Source organism: Dryobates pubescens, unplaced genomic scaffold, assembly GCF_014839835.1.
Source record: "Dryobates pubescens isolate bDryPub1 unplaced genomic scaffold, bDryPub1.pri scaffold_73_arrow_ctg1, whole genome shotgun sequence".
NCBI classification, from domain to species: domain Eukaryota; kingdom Metazoa; phylum Chordata; class Aves; order Piciformes; family Picidae; genus Dryobates; species Dryobates pubescens.
Window position 1 is genome coordinate 6,787 of NW_026530792.1, and position 12,454 is coordinate 19,240.

Consider the following 12,454-nt stretch of genomic DNA (forward strand, 5'->3'; position numbering starts at 1 on the left):
ACTGTACTCCCCTCCAGGTGAAAGCAAACTGTGGCCTGCATTTTTCTGCAATGGGAATGGAGCAAAAGGCATTAGCAATGTCACTTGTGGCATACTACTTGGCCACCTTCCATTCCAGCTTGTACTGGAGCTCCAGCATGTACGGCACAGCAGCGCTGATCGGAGGAGTCACTTCATTCAGGCCACGGTAGTCCACAGTCAGTCTCCATTCCCCATTTGCCTTCCACACTGGCCATATCAGGCTGTTGAAGGGGGAGTGAGCCTTGCTGATCACCTTCTGGCTCTCCAGTCATCAAATCAGTTGGTGTATGGTGTGCAGAGAGTCTCTGTTGATCCTGGATTGCCTGCCATGTACTATGCCAGAGGCAAGAGGGAACTTCAAATCCTGCTTCTTCTGGCTGCCCACTATGGAGGGCTCAACCAACTCAACCAGCTCAGGCATGGTGGACAGCTGTTCTTTGCCTGCAGTCTCTACAGCTGCCACCCCAAATGCCCACTTGTGCCCCCTAGGCTCCTTGAAGCATCCCTCCCACAGAAAGTCAATGCCAAGAATGCAAGGTGCATCTGGACCAGTCCCTAGGTTGTGCTTTCCCCATTCATTCCCGGTCAGGCTTCTCTCAGCCTGCAGTACAGTCAGGTCTTGTGAGCCCCCTGTGACTCCCTGAATGCTTATGGGCTCAGCCCCTTTGTAGCTCAATGGTATCAGGGTGCATTGGGCCCCTGTGTCCACCACAGTTCGGTACTTCAGGGCTTTTGAAGTGCCAGACCATTTCACAGAGACACCCCAGGACACTCTGTTGTCCCTGGCCTCCACCTGGCTGTAGGTAGGGCACCTCTAATGCTGGCAGCGATGCTCACACTTGTCAGAGGGTCCTGTGTTGCTAGGGGAAGGGTCTCTTGAGCAAGAGTGACCCCTCAGGGAAACTGGGGCAGCCCTTCTCCTGGACGAGTTATCCCCAGTGTGGCCACCTTGCAGTTCCTGCACTCTGTTCCAGAGGGCAGAGGTGGGTTGGCCATGCCAGGTGTCCATGTCCTCTCCATGGTCACAGAGGAACCTCCACAGAGACCCTCTTGACATCCCCCGATTGGCTTGGGGTGATCTCCTGGGGGAAGGTCACCTGTTCCTGATTGCTGAAACCTGGACCCATTCTGAAGGAGAAGGGGAAAGGAGGCATCGTTCCCCTTTTGCAGTTCAGACATGGAGGTCTTGATCTCTTTGACAATGTCTTTAGCCATAGTTTCTATGGCTGAGATCAGGGGTTTCTGATTTGCACTGTCCTCATATTCCCTTAAATCATTGGCAAACTCACAGACAGTTTTAGCACTTCCATCCTGTCCAGTCAGGAGTATCCCTCCTAATGTGGGAGCATGTTTGTGAGGGGCACCCTGGGTGAGTTTCTTTATCAAAGGCCGTCTCATGGGCACCTCATCTGGGTCCCAGGGGAGCTGGCCATCCCCATAAATTATTTCCAGCACAGCCATCTGTCTCAGATACCCAATGCCCTGTTCCATAGCTGTCCATCTAACTGGGGCCCAGGGCAGGACCTCTCTTGAGCAGTACAGGCTCTTGATGGCACTGAGGATCCGGGCCCAGAGAGAGCAAGTCCCTCCCCCACCCTTCACAGTCCCCTGGCAGCGGTGATCCTGCACACAACTGCTCTGTCCAGCTGGGCCTGCACCACAATATTTGTCACAGTTCTGGAACACCACCACAGCAATCAGTTCAGTTCCTGTCTGTGTGATGTCTCTGTAATCATTGGCTGTGATTGGAAATTCTCTGTGCCAATAACTCCTCACCAGGATGTGTCTTTGCTCACATGTTGTATGGTTAGCTACAGCCTACACCCACTGGAAAGAATTTCACTGCAATCCAACAACTCCTCCAGCACCCTGATTTCATCAGCCTGCTGCAACAACCAGGAGAAGCAGGACAAAAGACTCTGCCCAGAGTCCACCATGACACTGAAGAAATCCATTGAGTGCTAACAGTAATCAAGAGGAGTGGAGAGCACTGCTGGTGGGAAGTGCTGTTTGGATGGTGTCCAGCAGCAGCTGGGACACTACCCCTGGTGTCACAGCCACTGTGATTTTCCTGCCTGCTCTGCTCTCTGCTTGCTGTTCCACATTGGTTTGCAGTTAGAGTTAGGAGGATGGCCAAGCAAGTCACACTGCTGCAGACATTTCCCATCATCAATGTTTCCTGTGTGCTTTGTGTCACTGAATGGCATTGCAGAAGACTTTGGAGGCTAAGGAACCACCAAATTTCCTTCCCATTCTGATTGGATGATGACATTCTCTGTTCAGAAGCACAGAGACAAGAGGCAACCACACAGCCACTCTCTGGCTGAGAGAAATGCACTCAAGTCACTGAGCAGATTGTGGTGGCACAGTCCCCCTGTCACTGGAAACCTCCTCAAGACCTGATGGGATTCCCCCTCCCCCCTTTCCTAGGCCATGAACTAGCCCAGGGTAAGCCAGGTATGGATCAGGACAGAGAGAAACAGAGCCCTGAGAGGTGTCCTTGATGTGCTGCACCCTCCTGCAAGTGCAGATGTCCTGGTGAGACAGCCTGGGTCAGTGTCCCTTGGGGAATTATCATCTCTGCTCTGAACTGAAAGCTAACAGAATATTCTACCTTTGACATGAAATAAATAATAAAGGAGCTTTGTGAGGAGCACTTTGAAACCTTGAAGAAAACTACAGAGACACAAATAGCTCTTAGGGCACTTGGGGATCATTGCCTGAGCCTCACACACTGAGAGGAGACTGAAGGAATCTGCTCAAGAAGTCAGAAGCATAACAAAAATTCCTTCAAGTATTAATTGGCCTCACTGAGGGCCATTAGCAACAAAGCCTCCCAGGGGTGGTCAGAGAAGCTCCATGAAGGCCGTGATGGAAGGCAGAGAAAGGCAAAGTGCAGCTGAACAAACCCTGGCCTTGGTTTAGGAAAGAGAAAGGCCAAGCTCTGACCCTCAGGCCTTGGAAAGGCAAATCCTGAGAGCCTCCAACTAAAACTTCATCTCAGCAGCCATGGTGGCAGAAGCTGCTGCCAGAAGGAAGAGGTTCAAGACCTTGTCCCTGCTGAGCCTTTCAGCCCTGCCAGAGACCTTGGCCATCCCTCCTGCAGGCTGTGCTACACTGTCCCATGCCTGCAGCTCTTTCCCTTCAGGCTGTTGACATCCATCTGGCTTCCCAGCCAGCTCTCCCCCTGACATTTCCACACCTTCACTCAGGCCTCTCCACTCTTCCTGCCTGTTCCTTGACACACAAAGGCAGACATGGGCTGTCCAGACTCCTCCTGGGTCACTTCTTGCACCACAGCTCTACACTTTGAGTGACATTTCTTTGTCCTGACCTCCAGTCTGAACCTTTAAGTTGCACTTTCTGAAGGCTTCCCTCTGTGTCCACAAGCAAGAAAAGCTCCATCACCTGACACCCCCCTTCAAGCAGGTGCACATCACCCCTGAGCCTTCACTTCACCAGGCCACAGAAGCTCAGCAGCTTCAGGTTCTAGATAGAGATTCCAAACTCCATCCAGGCAGATCTCCTGTAGAGCTTCTCCAGTGCCTCTCCATTCCTCCAGACTAAGGAACTCCACAGCCAGACACCAATGCTGCAGATGTGGTCACAGCAGTGCTGAGTGCAGGGGAGGACAACCTCTGTGTGTGGGTGGCCACACTCCTCCTGCCACAGCCCAGCTGCACTTGGCCTTCTGCACTCTGCTCAGGCTCTGCTCCAGCCCAGGCCATTTGTAATAGTCCCTGCCAGGGGTCTTTCTGCCTGGGCACAGAGCAGAAGCACCAGCTCCAAAGCAGCAGCCAAGGCCCCTCCCTGCTGCTGCCTCTCAGCTTGGCAGGCCCAAGGCCTCAGCCTGCTTGTGGCCTGGCAGCTGAGCAGACACAAGAAACCTCTCCAGGGCCTTACAAGGCAGGTCCCTACTGCTGCCTTGCAGTTTCTCCAGCAGCCACAGCCAAGCCCTGTCCCTGCTGCTGTCCCCTCCGGCCCTCAGGTGGCAGGGAGGGGACAACACACCTCCAAAGGTCTTCCTGCAGGGGCCACCAGATGCTCAGGGACAGGGAGTCACACAGGTTCCTTGCCCTCCACATGCCTTCTGCTGCCTGCTGGGGACTCTGTCAGCTGGGAGGCCAAAAGCACAGAGCCCAGGCAGGAGTCAGGGGCTGCCCTCTCATCTGCTGCAGCAAGAAGTGACCTCCCAGTCCCTTTCCTGCCCTCTTCCTGCTGCTGCCCTATCAGCTGCTGAGCCAGCAGTGACCTCCCAGCCCAGCCTTGTGCCTGCTGCTGTGCAGAAGATCCTGAAGCACAGCTGAGCTGCCCATGGCATTGCCACCCATCTGCTCCTGCTGTCCATCAGCTGCTCAGCCACAGTTCACCTCCTGCTCATCTTCCAAGGCCATGAAGCTGCTCTGGGAACTCCCAGCCCCTGCCATGTGCTAGGGGGCAAGCAGAATCACTGGAGGGTAGGAGGGGTTATAAAAGAGGGGTCAGAGCACAGGAAGGAGCTTTGGGGCTGAAGTGTCCAGGGGATGGCTGAGGGCTCAGAGATATCTTTGAGGGATGGGCCTTAGGCCAGGGCTGAGGAGAAGCTTTAGTGTCCTGATGAGCTCAGTCTGAACTGGGAGGGCTTAAATCACAGAATCAGAGAATATGAGGGGTTGGAAGGGACCTCCAGAGATCCTCCACTCCGACCCCACTGCCAGAGCAGGATCACCCAGGGCAGGTCACACAGGAACACACCCAGGCAGGTTTGAAAGTCTCCAGAGAAGGAGACTCCACAAACTCTCTGGCAGCCTGCTCCAGGGCTCCAGCACCCTCACAGCACAGAAGAGTCTCTTCATGCTGTGGTGGAACCTCCTGTGTTCCATCTTGCACCCATTGCTCCTTGCCTATCACTGGGCACCACTGCCAAGAGCCTGGCACCTTCCTCTGGAGGTGCCTAAAACTGGACCCAAGACTCAAGGTGTGGCCTCCCCAGAGCTGAGTCCCAGGGGACAGTCACCTGCCTGCTCCTGCTGGACACAGCATTTCTGATCCTAGCCAGGATGCTTTTGTCTTTCTTGGCCACCTGGGCACACTGCTGGCTCCTATTCTGCTGCTTGTCCATTAGAACCCCGAGGTCCCTTTCTGCCAGACAGCTCTGCAGCCACACTACAAGGGTCACCCCTAAGCTATATCCCCCAGCACCACATCCAAAGCACCTTGAAACACCTCCAGGCTTGGTGACTCCACCACCTCCCTGGGCAGCACATTCCACTCCCTGACCAATCTGGATGGGAAAATTTATTTCCTACTGTCCAGTCTGTTCCTACCCAGTCCTAGCTTGAGGCCATTCCCTCTTGTTCTGTCACTAATGACCTGTGAGAAGAGACCAGCAGCAGCCCCTCCACAATCTCCTTTCAGGTAGTTGTAGAGAGCCATGAGGTCTCCCCTCAGCCTCCTCCAAACTAACCATCCCCAGCTCCTTCAGTTGCTCTACTTCAGATTTATTCTTCAGGCCCTTCCCCAGATCCTTGCCATCCTCTGCCCTGGCTCCAGCACCTCCACATCTCTCTTGGATGGAGCTGCCCAAAACTGGACACAGCACTCAAGGTGTGGCCTCCCCAGAGCTGAGTCCCAGGGGACAGTCACCTCCCTGCTCCTGATGGACACAGCATTTCTAACCTCAGCCAGGATGCTTTGGCTTTCTTGGTCACCTGGGCACACTGCTGGCTCCTATTCAGCTGCTTGTTCATCAGCACCCCCAGGTCCCTTTCTGCCAGACAGCTCTCCAGCCACACTGCCTCTGGAGCATTGCTTGGGGTTATGAGCCAAGTGCAGGACCTGGCACTTGGCCTTGTTGAAGCTCCTCCTGGTGATGTTGGCCATGGATCCAATCTGTCCAAGTCCCTCTGCAGAGCCTCCCTACCCTCATGCAGATCAACTCTGCCACCTCACTTGGTGTCATCTGCTGACTCACTGCTGACACACTCTGTGTCTTCATCAAGGTCATCAATAAAGACGTTAAACAGAAGTGGTCCCAACACTGAGCCCTGAGGAACACCACTTGTGACCTGCCCCCAGCTGGATTGAACTCCACTGAACACCACACTTTGGGCCCTTTCACCCAGCCAGGGCTGTATCCAGCAGAGCATTGCTCATCCAAGCCAGGAGCAGCCACTTTGCCCAGGAGAATTCTGTGGGGAGCAGTGCCAAAGGCTTTTGGAAAGTCTAGGGAGACAATGCCCACAGCCTTGCCCTCATCCAACAGTCACTCATCCTGTCAGAGAATGAGATCAGGTGGGTCAGGCAGGACCTGCCCTTCCTAAACCCATGCTGACTGGGCCTGATCCCCTGCTTGTCCTCTCCAGGTCATGTTATGGTGCTGGAGATGCTCTGCTCCATGCCCTGCCCTGCTACTGAGCTCACACTGCCAGCTCCATAGTTCCCTGGATCCTCCTCTCTTCCTTTCTTGGAGCTGGGTGTCACATTTGCTCCTCTCCAATACCCTGGGACCTCCCCAGTGAGCCAGTACTCTAGGTCAATAATGGACAGTGGCTTGGCCACAGAGATGTTCAAGTCCTTTCCTCATCCTCCTAGCCTCTGTTGGAATCTCTCCAGCAGATCTCTGTCTCTCTTGACCTGGGGAGCCAAAACTGCAGGGATCCAGTTTGAACAGAAAGGGCCCAGTCTGTACTGAGAGAGGATTAGGGTTTCAGAGTGTCCTGGGACCAGGCCCAGTGTTACTGGGAGAGGCCATGGGGTCAGCTCTTACTGGGAGGTATCTAACACTACTAGGAGGACCAGAGGCTCCTGTTAGTACTGGGAGGGAGCCCAGTCTGTACTGGGAGTGGGACAGGGGAGCAAGTTTTAGTGGGAGAGAGCCAAGTCTGAACTTGGAGGGAGAAATGCAAAGCAGTTTGTGTTGGCACATGGCCCAGTCTAGACTGGGAGGGGACCATGAGATCTGATTTCTACAAGAAGAGGTTGCAGGGTGAACTGGGATGGGTCCAGTTTGCCCTAGGAGAGGGCACAATGAGTGCTGAGAGGGGGTCTGTGGATGCCTTTGTAGTAGGTTGAGAGAGGGCCTAGCTCTCCCTCCCCCACAGAGAAAGAAAACCACAGCTAGCTCAGTCGGAGAAGCAAGCTATATTTACAAGCATATATGGAAAGCAGGTTATATATAACACAATCTATACAGGTATTTACAATATATATACAGAAATACACGGCAAAGAAAAATAACAAAATTCCCTCCTCAGGGAGGGTTTCCCTCCCTATAACCCCCTCTCTTACCCCCCTACCTCCCTTTTTTTCCAAAAAGGGGTTAGAGAGAGAAAGAAAGGCAGTTAGTAAGGAAAGGAGATGCTATTAAGCTTCAAAAGCACATGCAGAATTAGTTTGCTTATCTCAAGGTCAGCTCCAGCTGGTTTGCTGAGAAGCGGACAGGGAGAGAAGCAGATCAGGCTGGCATGCAGAACAGGCTGAAACCCAAACTCAGAAAAAATTCCAACTGCCCTACAACTTAAAGTTGCATTCTGCCCCTCCACCAATGAAATTCATTTAGAATATCAGTGTTTTCATTTTGATACAAAAAACATTCAGCCAGTGTCCCAGTACCGTCCCTTTCTTAAAGGCACAGCCTCAAACGGTCACAGCCTTCTGTCCTGGGAGGGAGTTCAGTCTGTCCTGGGAGGGGCTCAGAGTATCCATTTTGCACTAGATAGGAACCAGGTGGTCCTGGGAGGGGGAGAGGGGATCCAGTTTTACTTCATTGAGGCCAAATCTGTACTGGGATCATAGAATCATAAAAGGGTCTGGGTTGGAAGGAACCACTGAAAGTCACCCAGTGCAATCCACTCTGCAGTCATGTGGCCGTTTGACACTGTGCCTTTAAGAAAGGGGCACACTGGCTAACTGTTTATAAAAATATTTTGGTATTCTAAACGAATTTCATTGGTAGGATTGTGGGAGGTGAGATTGGACCCAGGGGAGCTGGGAACTTTCTCTCAGTCTTCCTTCCTTTGCTGTCCCTTTTGGCTGGATCTGCTTCTGGGATTCTGGCCAACTAAGATAAGAACTAACTCCCTGTGCCAGGCCTTTCTTCCTTTCCTGCCCTGTTAACCGTCCACATCTCTTTTCTACCTTCAAAATGTAATGGGTTGGGGCAGACCCCCTCCCCACCACAGGCAGAAATAACGACTCAGACAAACTGATTGCAAAAGTAGTGGAGAGTTTAAATAGAGAACAGTGAGTGTGCACAAAAGGAAACATGGTGACAAGAAAGAAACCAAAGTAAACCCAGGAAGACCCCAAACCCCACCTGAGGGTGCATCCAAAACCCCCAGGGCTCCTTCTTCCCCCTCCCTCTGCTGGGCTAGTCTCAGCTGGCCAGGCCTGAGACTGCCCATCCCCCTGTGGCCTTGGGCCCAATCAGGCCCATGGCCAGGAGACATCTCCCCCAGTTACTGGCTGGCGGAGGAGGAAGAAAAGAGAAAGTGCTAGACCCCGCACTGGATCTTATAGTGGTGCAAAGAATCATGGTAGGAAATACACACAATTTCCTGTGTCCATCCCTCTGGGCTGGACTTCTGGACACAGGAAGTGAACACACCAGGGGGCACCCAGCTCAAACTGCAACAAGTCAGCAGGGACATCCTCAACTGGATCAGGTTGCCCAGAGCCTTTTTGAGCCTCACCTTGAATAGCTCCAGCTATGGAGCCTCAACCACCTCCCTGGGCAACCTGTTGCACTGTTCTACCACCCTCATGGTAAAAACCTTCTTCCTCACATCCAGTCTAAATCTGCTCTGCTCTACTTTGAAGCCATTGCCCATGGTCCTGTCCCTGCAGGGCTTTGCAAACAGTCCCTCTCCACACAGTACCTTTCAGGCACTGGCAGGATGTTACTAGGTCTCCCCAGAGCCTTCTCTTCTTCAGTCTGATCAACCCCAGCTCCCTCAGCCTGTCCTCATAGCAAAGCAGCTCCAACCCACTGATCATTTTTGCGGCCATCCCCTGGACCTGCTCCATCAGCTCCATGTCCTTCCTGCGTTGAGACTTCAGAGCTGGATGCATCACTCCAGGGGAGGTCTCACCAGAGCATCATAAAGTGCCAGGATCCTCTCTCTCCATCTCTGGCCATGCTGCTTTGGATGCAGCCCAGGCTGCCCTTGGCCTTACATAGAATACATAGAATAAACCAGGTTGGAAGAGACCTTCAAGATCATCGTGTCCAACCCATCAACCAATCCAACACCACCCAAACAACTAACCCACGGCACCAAGCACCCCATCAAGTCTTCTCCTGAAAACCTCCAGTGATGGCGACACCACCACCTCCCCAGGCAGCCCATTCCAATGTGCAATCACTCTTTCTGTATAGAACTTTTTCCTAACATCTAGCCTGAACCTCCCCTGGTGCAGCCTGAGACTGTGTCCTCTTGTTCTGTGCTGCAAGCTTACACTGCCTGCTCCTGGCCAGCATCTCCCCCATCAGCACCTCCAAGTCCTTTTCCTCAGGGCCGCTTTCTATCACCTCCTCCCCCAGCCTGTATTGATAGTGAGGATTGTTCCAGCCCAGCTGCAGGACCCTGCTCTTGCTCTTGGTGAACCTTATGAGGGTCACCTGGCACCACCTCGCCAGCCTGTGCAGGGCCCTCTGGATGCCATCCTGTCCCTCTGGCATCGCAACAGCACCACTCAGCTTGGTGCCATCTGCACACTTGCTGATGGTGTCTCCATCCCTCTGTCTATAGCACTGATAAAAATATTAAACAGCACAGGATGGGATGAGTGGAATCAATTTTTGCTGGGACAAGGCCTGGGCTGTACTTGCAGATGTTAATGGGAGTCAGTTTGAAATAGGAGATGGCCCAGACTGGACTCTGGTGTGATTAGGGTATGGAGTTGTGACTGTGACAGGGCCCAGGCTGTGGTGGGAGGGTTTAAAGGAACCCGGTGTGTACTGGGATGAGTCCCAAACTGTACTGGGATGTGGCCAGGGTACTCAGGTTGTACTGGGAGGGGTCCCAGTCTGGTCCTGGGAGGGGTTCAGGTGGTACAGTTTTCCTGGGAGCAGGCACAGTCAGTACTGGAAAGGAGTCCTGTGCTCTGGTTTACACCGGGAGGGAAGCAGCTGGAACTGGGAGTGGGCCAGGGCTACAACTTTGCTCTGGAATGAGACCCTGTCTGTACTGAAAGGAGATCAGGAGATGCAGTTTGCACTGGGATGGTCCCCAGTCTGTACTGGGTGATGTCATTGGATGCAGTTTAAGGGACAGGTCGTGGACTACACTGGGATGGGATCGGGCACCTGTTTGTACTTGGACAGGGCCCAGTCTGTACTGGGAGGCAGTTAGGAGATGCAGTTTATACTGGCAGGGGGCTCAATCTCTATTGGATTAGAATGAGACTACTGAGTTAACATGTGAAGGGATGCAGAAAGTACTGGGAAGGGACCAAGATGATCCAGTTTGTGCTGGGATGTGGCCAGGTATGTACAGGGGGTTGTTAAAAGGAGGAACATTGTACTATGTGGGGACAATAACACAGCTTAGACTGGAAATGGGTGGGACCCAAGCTGCAGTACTAGAGGACAGTATGATCCAGTTTGTACTGGGATGAGGCCACATCTGTACTGGGAGAGGATAAAGGAACCATGTTTGGACTCAGTCTATACTGGAAGGGGGTCAGGGTATCCAGTTTGGACTCTGAGTAGGTGCAGTCTGTAATGGGAGGGGGTTGGGGTATGAAGGCATGAGGAGGAGACCTGTTCTGATGGCAGTGCTGCTCTGGAGCACAGCTCTGTCCCACAAGCAGCCCTGGACTCTCCCTGCCTGCAGTCCCAGCATGGCCAAAAAGCAGCACAGTGCCCAAGCTGCCAGAGCACTCAGGCCTTGCTCCAGCACAGAGGCTCAGCAGGAGAGGGTGGAAGGGAAGAAAGAGCAGCGGAGGACAGCCCAAGCTCTGGGGCTGCCTGGCACTGCTGCTGTGCTGGGACTCTGCCCCTCCACCTCTGCACACAGACACTGGCCTGAAGCTCCACAGAAGCCTTGGAGGAAGGAACTCAGAGAAACAACTCCCTGCAGGGTCCTTTCTTGTGTTGAACACCCAGGGAGCACAGCTCCTCATGTCTGCAGCCTCTGGGTCACACCAGACAGGACAACACTGAACCAGAAATGGTCTGAAGAAAGACATTTGTGTGGGAACAACATTCTCACAAGGGGAACAGCCCCAGCAGCAGCCAGAACTCCAGCAGCCAGGCTGGGCCTGCACTGAGTGACATCAGAACTGCTCTGCAGGAGAAGACAAAGAGTTTATTGCTTCTGAAAGCATCCAGGGATCAGTTGGCTCAGGGCAGCCTTCAGCTCCTGGTTCCTTAGGCTGTAGATGAGAGGGTTCATTGCTGGAGGCACCACTGAATACATGACTGACACCACCAAGTCCAGGGATGGAGATGACATGGAGGAGGGCTTCAGGTTGGCAAAGAAGGCAGTGCAGATAAACAGGGAGACCACAGCCAGGTGAGGGAGGCAGGTGGCAAAGGCTTTGTGGCGTCCCTGCTGAGAGGGGATCCTCAGCACTGCCCTGAAGATCTGCACGTAGGACACCACAATGAACACAAAACAGACAGAGTATAAACAGGCACTGAGCACAAGGAGACAAAGTTCCCTGAGGTAGGATGTGGAGCAGGAGAGCTTGAGGATCTGGGGCACTTCACAGAAGAACTGGTGCAGAGCATTGCCCTGGCAGAGGGGCAGGGAAAATGTATTGGCTGTGTGCAGCAGAGCAAAAAGAACCCCACAGGTCCAGGCAGCTGCTGCCAGGTGGAGACAAACTCTGCTGCCCAGGAGGGTCTCATAGTGCAGGGGTCTACAGATGGCAATGTAGCGATCGTAGGACATGGTGGTGAGGAGAAAATACTCTGCTCCAATTAGGAATATGAAAAAGAAGAGCTGGAGAACACATCCTGCATAGGAGATGTCTCTGGTGTTCCTCAGGGAATTGGCCATGGATTTTGGCACAGTGGTGGAGATGCAGCCTAGGTCAGTGAGGGCAAGGTTGAGGAGGAAGAAGTACATGGGGGTGTGGAGGTGGTGGTCCCAGGCTATGGTGGTGATGATGAGGCCATTGCCCAGCAGGGCAGCCAGGTAGATGGCCAGGAAGAGGCAGAAGTGCAGGAGCTGCAGCTGCCTTGTGCCTGGGAATGGCAGGAGGAGGAAGTGGGTGATGGAGCTCCTGTTGGACATCTGCTGCCTCTGGCCATGGAGACCTGTCCAAGGACAAAAAAGGCAGTGACAAGTTAGGGCACACTTCTCTCAGCCTCATTGTAACCCCTGTCCCTGAGCTGCATGAGGAATGATTCAGGTCAGTCCTATCACTACCAACCCATGGCAGACTTCATCACAACTTCAAATGCAGCAGGGACCCAGAACTGCCATGAAGATTCCTCTGGAGT

At 53.3% G+C, this 12,454-nt stretch overlaps 1 protein-coding gene across 1 annotated transcript; it reads right to left on the reverse strand.

The window, feature by feature from the left end:
• Nucleotides 1–11,312: 11,312 nt before the first annotated feature.
• Nucleotides 11,313–12,245, reverse strand: LOC128899808 (olfactory receptor 14A16-like). The gene has a single exon (XM_054179511.1). The coding sequence runs from the start codon at nucleotides 12,243–12,245 to the stop codon at nucleotides 11,313–11,315; it is 933 nt and encodes a 310-aa protein (XP_054035486.1).
• Between the last annotated feature and the right edge of the window lie 209 nt (nucleotides 12,246–12,454).